The sequence below is a fragment of the Camelina sativa genome, chromosome 11 (genome assembly GCF_000633955.1).
Source record: "Camelina sativa cultivar DH55 chromosome 11, Cs, whole genome shotgun sequence".
In the NCBI taxonomy this organism is placed as follows: Eukaryota; Viridiplantae; Streptophyta; class Magnoliopsida; order Brassicales; family Brassicaceae; genus Camelina; species Camelina sativa.
Window position 1 is genome coordinate 11623008 of NC_025695.1, and position 12176 is coordinate 11635183.

The following is a 12176-nucleotide window of genomic DNA, read 5'->3' on the forward strand; positions in this document are numbered from 1 at the left end:
AAAAAAAAAAAGTCTCTGCTTTTATTAATTTTAAGAGACGTGAATCATGTGATGTGCCTAAAAAATTCTTGACGAAAGCGAAAAAAAAAAGTCCTCTAGAGTATCTTTATCGGGAGTTCTTAGACCAAATTCTTAGGTTTTAGTTATTTAAAATTAAATCAAAATTATGAGTATTGCTAAGAAGTGCTTCTTAATTAAGAGGTTTAAGAAACTATAAGAGGCGATGACGTGTTCGATGATTGTTGGGCGATACCTTTAATAAATAAAAAAAATAATCATTTTTGTTTTTCTCCTTCTTCGGTTCCGTCTCTCCTCTCTCTCTTTCTCCGACGACGAAAGCAAAACGAGAAGTGACGATCCGTCACCGGCGCTGGCACCATCGACGATTTTTTCTAGTTCATCAAATCGGAACCATGTCCGTTCACCCAATCGGAGATTCAAGTGGCCAAAATCGGACAGTTTGGTTCAATGATGCTCCAATCTCTTTATCTGGTAAGAAACTCTCTGATTTCATTTGTAATTGGGATTTTATGTTAGCAAAATTAGGATTTTACGAACTGGGAATTGATGTTAGCAAAATTAGGGTTCTATGATGTTAGCAGAGTGGGAATTGAGAATTGGAGATTGATCAGATCCTACTTGCTTCTGCTGATGCTAACTTCACTAGTGGAGAGTTTGCTACTGCTTTGAGAAATGTCAGCTCTAGGCTTTTCAAATTTTCAGAATTTTGGGATTGTTGCTGTTGGAAGTTTTATCTGAGATTTGGGGAAATAAGGGTTTGTAATCTCTTTGCTTTAGATGCTTTTATGAAATAGTGAGTTTTTAGTATATATATTGCTGCTCTTTTGATGCTTGAGCTTTACTGAAATTTTCCTTGTTTACTTATTTGCATGTCTGGGATATTCGTACCAAGATGCAAATTTTTGCACTCTCAGGACATGAGAATACCGTTTGTTCTGTTTTCACTTGTCCAACCGTACGTATCTTTTCATATGGACTTCTTGTTATTGATTTGGATTTCTTTTGAAACTTCTTTTAATCATAGTAATTGAAACTCACTTTGATCTGTGATGTTGCAGGATCCACAAGTTGTCACTAGATCCCATGACACGACCATTTTTATTGGGACCTTCGATATGGTATGTCTTATCATTCTAACCATTTGCTTGAACTTAAAAGCCATACTTATCCCTTCTCATTGTATAAACATTTGTGCAAGTGTATGGTTTCACTTGAATAATGCTGGATTATATACTTTAAGTCTCTGTAGTTTATCAAGCATTGTCTTTTGCTGCAGACTAGTATGATTGAATCAGACAAATTTTGTTTGTACGTCTTCTTGATAGATTGTTCTCTTGATATTGAAAGACTTCAGCTTTGGTTGAAACTATTACTTTTCAGTTTGTGTTCATGGACTTTTAAAATGTGTATTCCTGAATTTTATAGAAATGATTCGTATCTGGGTGCTTGAGTTTACATTACAAGGTCACCTGCTATGTTAGTAGTAATCTCCTATGCCTAAAGTCTGACCTTTTCTTGTTTTGTTTCTTTGCAATTCAGGATCTGTGAAGATGTTCTCCGCTTAGAACAAGATCAAGAAGGATAAAAATGCTGAACCAACAGAGTGCCAGGAGCAAGTTGCTCAGGTAACTAATACCTTTTTTATGTCTTTGTTTGTAATTTTGTCCTCCTTTGTGGAATTATTCATTGTTAACAAACTTTCATCTTCTCTTAGGCTTTGTTTGTTGCTCTATTTAGTGTCTTCCCCTTCTCATTTAATGGTTGCATTCTGTTATACAGAGGGAAAATAATTTGATTTCTCATTGCAGGCATATGGATATCTCTGGAAACCACAAAGTTGTTGTGATTTAGTTACGTCCCATTCAGAAGGATAATGCGTCCTCCCAAGAAAGGTGCTGCTGTTCAGAGGCCACGTAATAGGACTCTAACCTCTGTTCATGAAACAATGCTCGAAGATGTTGCTTTCCCCGCTGAGATTGTTGGAAAGCGTACTTGTTACCGTCTTGATGGTTCCAAGATTATCAAATATTTTTAGTTTGAAAACAATATTTTTCAAAAATAAGAATCTCATTAAGAACTTGACCATTGGAGGGGATAATTTTATTTCACCTACAAAAAGTTCTTAGTTTTAAAAAGTACACAATTTATTGTTAAAAGATTCTAAGAGTCTGAAAATTACAATCTCCCGATAAAGATATGGTCTTAGAATCTTGAGTGAAAAATAACCTAAAAGTTTCTAGAAACAGTTGATAGATAACCTCTGTACCCAAAATAACTTAAAAGTTTCTAGAAACAGTTGATAGATAACCTCTGTACCCAAAATAACCTAAAAGTTTCTAGAAACAGTTGATAGATAACCTCTGTACCCAAAATAACCTTGCCCGGACATCCACGAAACTAAAGGGGTACTTTCGTCATTCTCTAACAATAGCCATTGCTGCAAAAAAGCTTCACCCCTCTCTCTCTCTCTCTGAGTTTTTAATTTTCAAAGACGGAGAAAAAGCAAGCGTCTTTATTTTTTTTCAGGTTCTCAGCTCTGTTCCTGCAAGAATCTTAAATAAATCCTTCTCTCACTCTCTCTCTTCCTCTCTCTCACTCTCCAATCTTATCTCTTTCTCATTCCAAACCTCGAAAGAGCTACTAAAACTATAGATGGCCTTTGAGTTACCAAACGACTTCAGGTGCCCGATCTCCCTCGAGATTATGTCCGACCCGGTTATCCTCCAATCGGGTCACACCTTCGATCGGGTCTCAATCCAACGCTGGATTGACTCCGGCAACCGAACTTGTCCAATCACCAAGCTCCCGTTATCAGAAACCCCTTCTCTGATTCCCAATCACGCACTTCGTAGCTTAATCTCAAACTTCGCTCATGTGAGTCCTCGGACTCAGCAAGAACACTCTCAACAGTCTCAATCCCAAGCTTTAATCTCAACCCTCGTCTCTCCATCGTCCTCTAATGCATCAAAGCTCGAGTCTTTGAGCCGCCTTGTTCGTCTCACGAAGCGAGACTCGTTAATCCGGAGGAAAGTTACTGAATCAGGAGCGGTTCGTGCGGCTCTGGATTGTGTTGACTCTGGTAACCAGGTTTTACAGGAAAAGTCTCTGTCTTTGCTTTTGAATCTTAGTTTAGAAGATGATAACAAAGTTGGTTTAGTAGCTGATGGAGTGATAAGACGGATCGTTGCTGTGTTACGGGAAGGGTCCCCTGATTGTAAAGCCATTGCTGCTACTCTGTTAACGAGTTTAGCTGTTGTGGAAGTGAACAAAGCTACTATTGGATCGTATCCTGATGCAATCTCTGCTCTTGTTTCTCTTCTCCGGTTAGGGAATGATAGGGAGAGAAAGGAATCTGCCACGGCGCTTTACGCTCTTTGCTCGTTTACTGATAATCGAAAACGTGTTGTGGATTGTGGGTCGGTGCCTATATTGGTTGAAGCAGCTGACTCAGGGCTAGAGAGAGCAGTGGAAGTGTTGGGGCTTTTGGTTAAGTGTAGAGAAGGAAGAGAAGAAATGAGCAAAGTAAGTGGCTTTGTTGAGGTTTTGGTTAACGTTTTGAGGAATGGGGGTTTGAAAGGGATTCAGTATTCTCTGTTTATACTCAATTGCTTGTGTTGTTGTAGTCGAGAAATCGTTGATAAGGTTATGAGAGAAGGAGTTGTAGGGATATGCTTTGGTTTGGAGGATAATGAGAGTGAGAAAATCAGAAGGAATGCTACTAACTTAGTCCATACTTTACTTGGGAATCCAATGAATTCATGATCTTGGGAGTTTGATTTGGTGCCGAAAATGGAAGTTGAAAGGATCGGTTTTTGCTATTCCACGGCGGTTTTGGGGATTATAGTTGTCTCTGGTTTGGATATGGAGGTAAGTTTGGGGTTCTCTGTGTTGGATTCTCCACTTGTAGTTCATGTACAAAAAGAAAGGAAGAACAAAACAAAGGTTCAAAGTTTTCAACAAAGCAACATGCAAAGGCTTTTGAGGTTTTTTTTGTTTGTCTGTACATTAAAGAAATAAAAGGATCATACATAGTAGTTTTTACTTCATCTGCTTCAAAATGTTCAATTGTTCATCTTCAATAGATTTGTAATCTTTTTCGATGTTTTTGATCATCAAGCCGTCTCTGTTGAGTCTAAACCCTTTGCTAATATTTTCCCCCATGATTTTACATGAACAGCATTAGTAGTAGCACTTTGGTTGGTTATCAATTGACTCAATATATACATTTACTGTTTGGTAGTTGAATCACTGTGTCGGTAGATGCATAAACAGTAAGAATCATTGTTTCTTCAAGTCGATTCAGAACAGTAAGAAATTTATTGATCTCTAGTTGGTTTAAAGGCTTTAAGCATTCATGGATCCAAGAAAATAAATTCCGGATCTTTTTTTGCTTTATTCTCCTAAGAACTGTGATGATTCCATAAGACAAACCTGTCTTTTTACTACAATAGTCACTGGGACAAACCAGTCAGTGTACTATATGATTCCATGTCTACTCCATTTAGGTTTTGTTTTCTTATAATTCAATTGTGGCGTGCTAGTAACAAAAGCATATGGTCTCCTGTTTAATTCGCCACAATGATTTTAATTTTCCTTCGATAAAAGATGGGTTATGTTTTTCTTTTTTTCTGACTCGTGCATTTTTTTTTAGAAAACAGTGCTGAGATACTGCTTTATGTTTCTTATTCAATCATATGCCTTGATTTGAGGACACACAAACAAAAACAAAACATAGTAATGTCCTTTGAGGGCCATGAAAAGGAGCTGCTTTTATTAAAGTGATTGTTTTTCTAATAAAAGATCTCCTTAATTGAGATTTTAATTACCTAATTTATTGTTGACAATAAACATCATCTAATTTGTCTCTCTAATCCTTTTTGGACAAAAAAAATCATCTAATTTGTCTTCCTAATCTTTTTTTTTCCTTGAAAATCTACAAATTCTACACCTTCTTAGGATTCTGACTAAAGAATTGATGTGGAATCACGAAAATGTGAGAAAAAATATATTGTAATTTAAAATCACGAAATTTTGTTTGTCTTTAATTTGACAGAATAAGTGAACATAAAACCATAAAATTGTATGATTTGGTAAAAAACACAAAATTATTTAATCTTTCAGTGGGATAGCTCTAAATTTGAAGGAAGTAACGAAACGAGACATCACATTTTATAAACAAATTAACATCGGATTTTACAGTTCTTAATAAAAACAAAGCTTATCTATGTGTTCATGTGTAATGTTATATTTTTGTTTCGTTATAACAGTCTAATTCCAGAAACTAGATGTGTCCAAATGCTGCGGAGGGGTGGAGAAAGTACTTGAGATTGGCATCAGACAAAGACCGCGGCTTCGAAGATCTTGTCTTGAACTACAACCTTGATCATGAGGACTATTGCTTGATTTGCCTGACCACTAGAATTGAAAGAATCTTATTATGATCCATAAGCAAAAGAACAAAAAATTAAACTACTAATTTGATTTTGGATTATAGAGTTGTTTAACCGTAAACTAATTTAAGTACCTGCTTCTGTTCACCAGATCCTCTAGAGTTCAGGTGTGGATCACTCGAGACCTTTTCCTATATTAAAAATAATTATTTATATAACAGTTAATTAAACTCAACAATTAGTAATATTTTATAGAAACTCAACACTCGAGATTCTCATGCTTACAATAATTTGTTCTTGTAGAAACTTGATGTACTCTATAGCATCTTGGAGGACAGAAGCAGTGTCTGTCTGCATAACGTAACCATCAGGAAATAATAATTAGTAACAAAAAAGGAAGTAATTAAATTTCCTAATTAAGTATGGCTAATTATAGTTGAGTTATTAATTAGATAACAGATCATAAAGAAGACAAACCTTGCCAAAGGGTGAAGCTAACTGCTGAAGCGCGGTGATTCGATCTCCAAGTTTCTCTTTACGAACCTTATCAATCAAAATAGTTTAATGAAATTAGAAATAGTTTTGTGCATGGCCATGGATATAGGGTTTTTTTTTTTTTTTTTTTTTTTTTTTTGCATAACTAAATTATTAAGTGATAATTTCTGAAAAGTGACGAAGTAAGATATTTTGCTAACTAACTTTGAAGCTCGGAAAATGAGATGGTGTCTCAAGTCTTGGTCTTTTTAATGGCTGTGATAACTCAATATCTTCGTGTTCTTCAGTTTTCTCACTTGCTCTCTAAAATTAATTGGTCACAACAACATCAAAATCTACCGAAAGGAACCTCGTTTAAAATTATACAATAAAAGAAAAAAGATTGATTAACGTACCTTGCAAGTAACCAGACTCTTGCAGGATTGCATGTTGTCGTCCTTTGGTTTGTCTTTGATCTCGTGATCGAAAACTGATACCGTTCTTGATTCGTCCAAGAAATCGTCATCAAAGAAATGAAAGCTTTCGAATAGTTCTGGTTTCGGACTGTTAGGAACCAATAATTGTTCATTAGAATCAAACAATCCTTCTAGAAAACTATTTATCGTACCGAATCTTTCTTCTTCATGGCTGGAAACGATAATAAGAAAAGGAAGGTCAGGAATCAAAGATCATGATTAATTTTACGTACGTCACATAAGATATACATGAACTTACAAATTATATTGACTCGAAACGTAGGTTTGTGAGGTGGAATCGGTAATTGCATTGCCTAAGAATGTGGAAGTATCAAGATAGTTCTCGTTGTAGGTTTTGGCATCGAGGGTATCAATGTTTTGCCATTCATATCTGCCGCTATGGACGACAATCTCCGCGGAACGAGGTAGAGAACAGCCGGGGAAGATGCTGTTGGAGGAGCTCCACCATGCTCCGGTACAAAATCTCGCGGTGTCAAATTCTTCCGTCATGCCTTGTTAGCTACGTAAGCTGTTTGGTTTAGGTTTGTGTATTCTTTTAATTTCTTCCGAATTATTTGGGAGTTTGCATTAGACAATTAATGATGTTGATGATGGTTTGTATTTATATGTGGCGATGAGGTTTAAATCAACGACTTAAAAGATGTCGCGAGAGTTTCTATTTTTATCGGTAGTTCCTTAACTAATCTATTAATTATTTGATCCTGGTGGGATATAGATAATGTATGTTATCAGAGTAGTCGATAGGAAGTTAGGCCATAAGCAAATTACGTTAAAAGATGTCATTTTTTTTTATTAACGTACATAAATTGTAATTTGAGTTTTGATTTAATCACTCATCATAATACTACATGAGAGTCTGTAACCCTATTTTCTCAAACATTATATATAAACCAAATTTACATTCAACTGTTGTCCTTTTTATTATCTTTACTATTCTTATTCGCTGATGTGAAACATTATATATAAGCAAATTACATTAGTATAGTACTAACTACTAAATTTCAAATAGCTACTGAGTTGGAGATATTTGAAACTATATATGTTTTGATACGTTGAAGTATATGTCTAGCTAAGGTAAGATAAATTGTTATCAAATTTGATTCGAAGAAAAAATGTGTATATTTGTCAGTGACTCATCGTACGGATATTGTATTTATTTCAAACATTATAGAAAATGCATCCTATATAACTACTGTTTTGGTGTTAATTGAATTATAAATATTTAAAGGGAGGGTCCTTTCGTTTATTAGTACATGAATGTTAACAAAATTGACGTCACCTTTACTTTATGCATATCAAATCAATATTGATATAAATATTTCTCGTCCACTTATATTCATTTTTGTGATGTTCGCTGAATACGTACAAGAAAAAAGGAAGTCAACGTTACCAAATCCATCGCAAAAGGGTTGGTTGGCTCTGGCCTCGTTTATTCCTTATACGACCAGTCGACCACTCATACGGATATCTGTTGTACACACGTACGTACGTGCGCATATATACTTGTCGACTTTTTCTACTTTTTTGCATAAATAAGATAAAAAAAAAAAAGATAACTTCAAACAAATATATACCACACAAAAAATAAAAAGAATTAAATTATCTGAATTTGATCAACATCTATAGATAAATACAACTATTTACAAATTAATAGTTAGGACGTAACCATATACTGTATGTACATGTACCACATATTTTGGATTGCTAGTTGCTAATTCAAACAAGAAGAATGTAGTTTAATTTTCTATTAGATTAAATAGAAAACATGATTAAAATAAATTGTTGATATTCGAATACGATCGCTAACAAACAATTATGTGTACATATATGGATTAAGTCATACCGTCTGCTCCAATCCACTTGGATTATTTTAGGGTTTGATCTCCTATATATTAATTCTAGAAAGATATCCAAAATACGCTCATGTCATATAGTTTGACTCAACAAATCATTTTATTTTGTTTAGTCAATACATAAATATATTAATAATTGTAGACCTCTAGCTCTAGTGACTTAGGTTACACACCAACTTCAATAGAAAGAATTGAACCAACTAAAATTATTATTGAACCAACCTTTTCTGGATTTTGTCTTCATGTCAATCAAACTGAACTTCGTTTTTTACACGATTTGAGTTCAACAGAATTTTAAGACCAACATTCTTAAAATCTCGAGATTGTTGATTTGATTCCTTTGACTTGAGATAACGGTCCATCTTGTAAACTTCATTCCATGATGAAAAGTGAAAACTATGAATTATTGTAGTTTGTATAATACATATCGTTTATTATTACTTTGTTAATTTTTCGTGGAGTGGAGAAAGTCAAAAAAGTGTTTTAACGGTATATTATTTTATATTTAGAAAGTGTTAAGTTAAGGGGTGGGAAAATTATATTTGTCTTCTGATTTTGTCTCTACTATTTTTTTTTTTTTAATAACTTAGCTTCCAAATTTCTACTTCCAACCTTTACACAAATGAAATGATGAAACGAGGTCAACTTAAGAATTGGCCCATTGAAGAGCTGATTCATTTTAAGCCCGTTTATGATAAAATAACGTCAGACTCGGATCGTGCCGGGTCGGACCCTAAAGAAAAGATTTAATGATTTCTTTCTTTTACCTCAACAAATGGGGAATTTACTTTTGTTTCCACATCTTTTGTAAATACACTCCAAAGCCCCAAAATTTTGCTACTTAATGTCCAATATCCACCTACTGAGTTTGAGTTTGCTAAGTTATGATTCAGCCTCCAATCAAATTTCAGACTCTCTTAGTTGAATAATAGATTTAGATCCATAAATCCTAAATCACATTTTGCAGAAACATATAAGGAGACAAAGAAGAATCTCATTGGCTTGTAACATAAACTCTGTTTCATCTGAATCAAATTATATTCTTAAATTAGAACAAAAATAATGTCATAAGATCAATGAAAAATCTTATTGGATCCAGAAATTTTCCAAGATGTTAAAACTTATGGATTGCTTCTCATAACTTCCAACAGAAAATCTTTAGTCTGTTCAACATCACAGAGTTCCTCATGTATCTGAACTGAGGAAGAAATAAGGATTGTTCCACTTGATGTTGTTAGACTAATGTCGATGATCTCGAATCCGAGAAACCTCATGACCTCCATGTATTTGGTGAAGATCCCTGCTTTCTTCTCTGTTATGATCTTTAACCAAAACCTCCTCTCCCCAATCTTACACAACTGCACATTCTCCTGTCCAAAAGAAACCATTTAGAGAACAGAACCAATCAAGAAAATGGATTGAGGAAATTAATTTAAAACCTCGATTCCAAGCTTCTTCATCTCTTCTTTTAGATGAATTGTTTCAAGTTTAGGTTTAATCATCGTCTGATCAGTTTGTTCTACATCATCAATCTCAGGAGGAGCTTCTTCCATTTCAAAAAGCTTCTCTGAAAGATTCTGAACATTCTTCTGAAGCTCTCCTATGTAAGTAATCGCATCTTCAACAATACTCGCTTTAGTCATCTGAAAACAACAACAAAGATAACAAAAAAATCATAACCAAAAAACCCACATAGACACAAAATCTGAGATATCGGAATTACGTACGTTGGTGACAATAGGGACATGAGATCTTAGAGCCATAAGCCGAACATGTAGCTTCTGTCTTCGACGTCTCTCTGCTTCAAGATTTGGGGATTTGAAGCTCTCGTCTTCTTCCTTATTCTCTTCCGTTACTTGTCTCCTACGGTTCATCCTGACTGGCTCTTGAAATATGCTTCCTCCACCCATTTGTGTTTAATCTTCTTCTTCTCCTCTGATAATTTTTTTCAGACAAATGTGTTTCTTTTTTTTTTCTTTCTTGTTTATGTAATGGTGGTAAAAGACATGAGTTATATAGTTGTTTGTCATGTTGAGAGAAGTCTGTTAGTGGAGAGAGAAGAGACGAGAATAGAGAGAGAATCTCAGTCTCAGTTTGTTATATTATTGATGTGATTTCAGTTAGAGTCAAACATAGAGAATGAAAATTACAAATTTTTTATTATATGTTTTTGTTTTCATTATTACATAGAAAAAGAGAAAGAAAATAAAAACAATTTATGACGAATTGAGGAATCTTCTTATTCAAGGGTTCAAAACACGAGTCCTCACAGACAAAGGAATGGTAACATTTCGAGTCCCATCAGTCCAAGTGAAACTACCAAAGAAATAACCAGTGTTACTCTTATGACTTGACGAAACCCTAACTTTAAACCCAAGTTTCTTCGTGTTCTGTTCGAACACTAGAGTCTCTGGTTCAACAACGATCTTTACACCTTGAGGAGGCTCCACCACGGCTCTATAAACCGAATCTACCGGTCCAACGTTAGTCACCGTTCTCGTGATGGTCACTTCTTCTTCAAGGTCGGGAATCGTGATGGCCGGGTAGTTGAAATCGAGTATAGATGGTAACGGAGACGAGCATCTTGTGGGTTTTCCAACGAGTATAGTGATTGCTGTCTCGTTGTAACCAGAGGCGCAGAAAAAGTGAATGTAATCGTCGACATTCATGTCATAGACAAGTCCCGGATCTTTGGCTCTTTCCATGTTCACGAGTCCTGCACCGTAGTCAAATGGATCAGCCAGTTTCCGTGGTTGTCCCTCCGCAAAGATTGGATCCCCGGATGGATCGGTCTTCCATGCTATAATAACAACATAACAGCCAGTGTCAGATTAGATTAGCGAAAGAAATGGTGGTTGAGGAGAAAGAAGTTTTTGATGTTTTCAAGAACCTGAAGTCATAATAGCGGATTTAAGCGCGGCAGGAGACCAGTCAGGGTGTAAAGCTTTTAGTAGTGCGACGAGCCCCGAAACAACGGGAGTGGCAAAGGATGTCCCTGTGCCTAGGATATATCCGCCGTAAGAATCGGGGAAGGCTTCAGAGGTAGCTGCTAAAATCGTCATACCCGGGGCTGCTATATCAGGCTGCATCAATTATTAATTTTTTCCAAAACAAAAAAAAGATTAGAATCCTTGGATACGAAAGACAAGAGATTTCAAAACATTTGTTTAGAGAAAGAACCTTGAGAATGGGTGGAGAGATTGGATTAGGCCCCCTAGATGAAAATCCGCAAACTTGAGTCGCAATAGGACGTCCCACAAGCGTTTTACCTGCACTAATTTTTATTGTTGGAGAACTGAAAAGACCCCAAGCCATACGAAAAAATGATCAGCTTAACATACTACTATGTGACTTGGAAGGATCAATCACTAAAAGTACAAAACAAAGGATAATATATACCTTGTCGAGCGGATGTATCGTAGAATCTTAGCTCCGACTTCATGGTCTACGTAGATGTATGGTGTTTTATACACAACATCACTTTGTTGATCAGTACTGCGTGCCACGATCATCCCCGAGGCTTGGTTGGAACTTGCAGCCACCAATGCGCTTGTCATTTCCCAATCTTCTTTCACAAAAGTTAGGAAAACTTTTCCCGGTATGGGAGAGGTGTCGTTTTGATAGTCTTCGAGGTAAACTAAACCAGCAGATAATTCCTTACCTGTATGTTGAGCTTGACCCTGAAACAGTTTTACAGGAAAAGAGTTAAGTTTCCAAGACTGTTGGAACCCGGTGAAAAGACCTGAAAAAAAAAACACATTTTACGTACTATCATGGTGATGTTATTTCCAAAAGTCATGTCTACATAAAAGGTACGGTCAATGTTAGTTGCAGCGACTGTGAGCAACCACGGAGCTACATTAGACACAGTGGAAGCAGCGGGGCCTGTATTAGCAGCACCAGCTACAACCGGAATGCCCTTCATCACTGCATGGAAGGAT

General features: G+C 35.7%; 4 protein-coding genes and 1 long non-coding RNA gene across 7 annotated transcripts in view; 2 read left to right on the forward strand and 3 right to left on the reverse strand.

Moving 5' to 3' along the window:
* Positions 266–2119, forward strand: LOC104722926. Of its 2 annotated transcripts, XR_002033999.1 has the most exons (5): positions 266–492; positions 584–976; positions 1080–1139; positions 1561–1646; positions 1830–2119. It is a non-coding gene; the product is annotated as an uncharacterized LOC104722926 (long non-coding RNA). The 2 variants fall into 2 exon arrangements; XR_757262.1 differs by lacking the exon at positions 266–492 and having other exon boundaries at positions 500–976.
* LOC104722927 (U-box domain-containing protein 8) lies at positions 2480–4133 on the forward strand. The gene has a single exon (XM_010441187.1). The coding sequence runs from the start codon at positions 2674–2676 to the stop codon at positions 3781–3783; it is 1110 nt and encodes a 369-aa protein (XP_010439489.1). The 5' UTR covers positions 2480–2673; the 3' UTR covers positions 3784–4133.
* LOC104722928 (transcription factor bHLH103-like) lies at positions 5244–6933 on the reverse strand. The gene is made up of 7 exons (XM_010441188.2): positions 6621–6933; positions 6302–6533; positions 6111–6209; positions 5889–5954; positions 5697–5762; positions 5546–5602; positions 5244–5436 (listed from the first exon to the last, which is right to left on the reverse strand). Exons 1-7 carry the CDS (start codon positions 6869–6871, stop codon positions 5290–5292), a joined length of 918 nt encoding a protein of 305 aa, XP_010439490.1. The 5' UTR covers positions 6872–6933; the 3' UTR covers positions 5244–5289.
* On the reverse strand, positions 9253–10190 carry LOC104722929 (transcription factor DYT1-like). The gene is made up of 3 exons (XM_010441189.1): positions 9963–10190; positions 9675–9878; positions 9253–9605 (listed from the first exon to the last, which is right to left on the reverse strand). The coding sequence occupies exons 1-3, from the start codon at positions 10143–10145 to the stop codon at positions 9357–9359; spliced, it is 636 nt and encodes a 211-aa protein (XP_010439491.1). The 5' UTR covers positions 10146–10190; the 3' UTR covers positions 9253–9356.
* Positions 10382–12176, reverse strand: part of LOC104727873 (subtilisin-like protease SBT3.12) — a 4972-nt gene continuing 3177 nt past the window's right edge. The window contains exons 5-9 of one of the 2 annotated variants that reach the window (XM_019233196.1): positions 12005–12135; positions 11635–11915; positions 11416–11530; positions 11126–11318; positions 10382–11035 (exon numbers count right to left, since the gene is read on the reverse strand). In XM_019233196.1, coding sequence (XP_019088741.1) covers positions 10479–11035; positions 11126–11318; positions 11416–11530; positions 11635–11915; positions 12005–12135 — 1277 coding nt within the window. In that variant the 3' untranslated portion in view covers positions 10382–10478. The remainder of the gene's footprint in view (positions 11036–11125; positions 11319–11415; positions 11531–11634; positions 11916–12004; positions 12136–12176) is intronic. The other variant, XM_019233197.1, reaches the window with a different exon arrangement.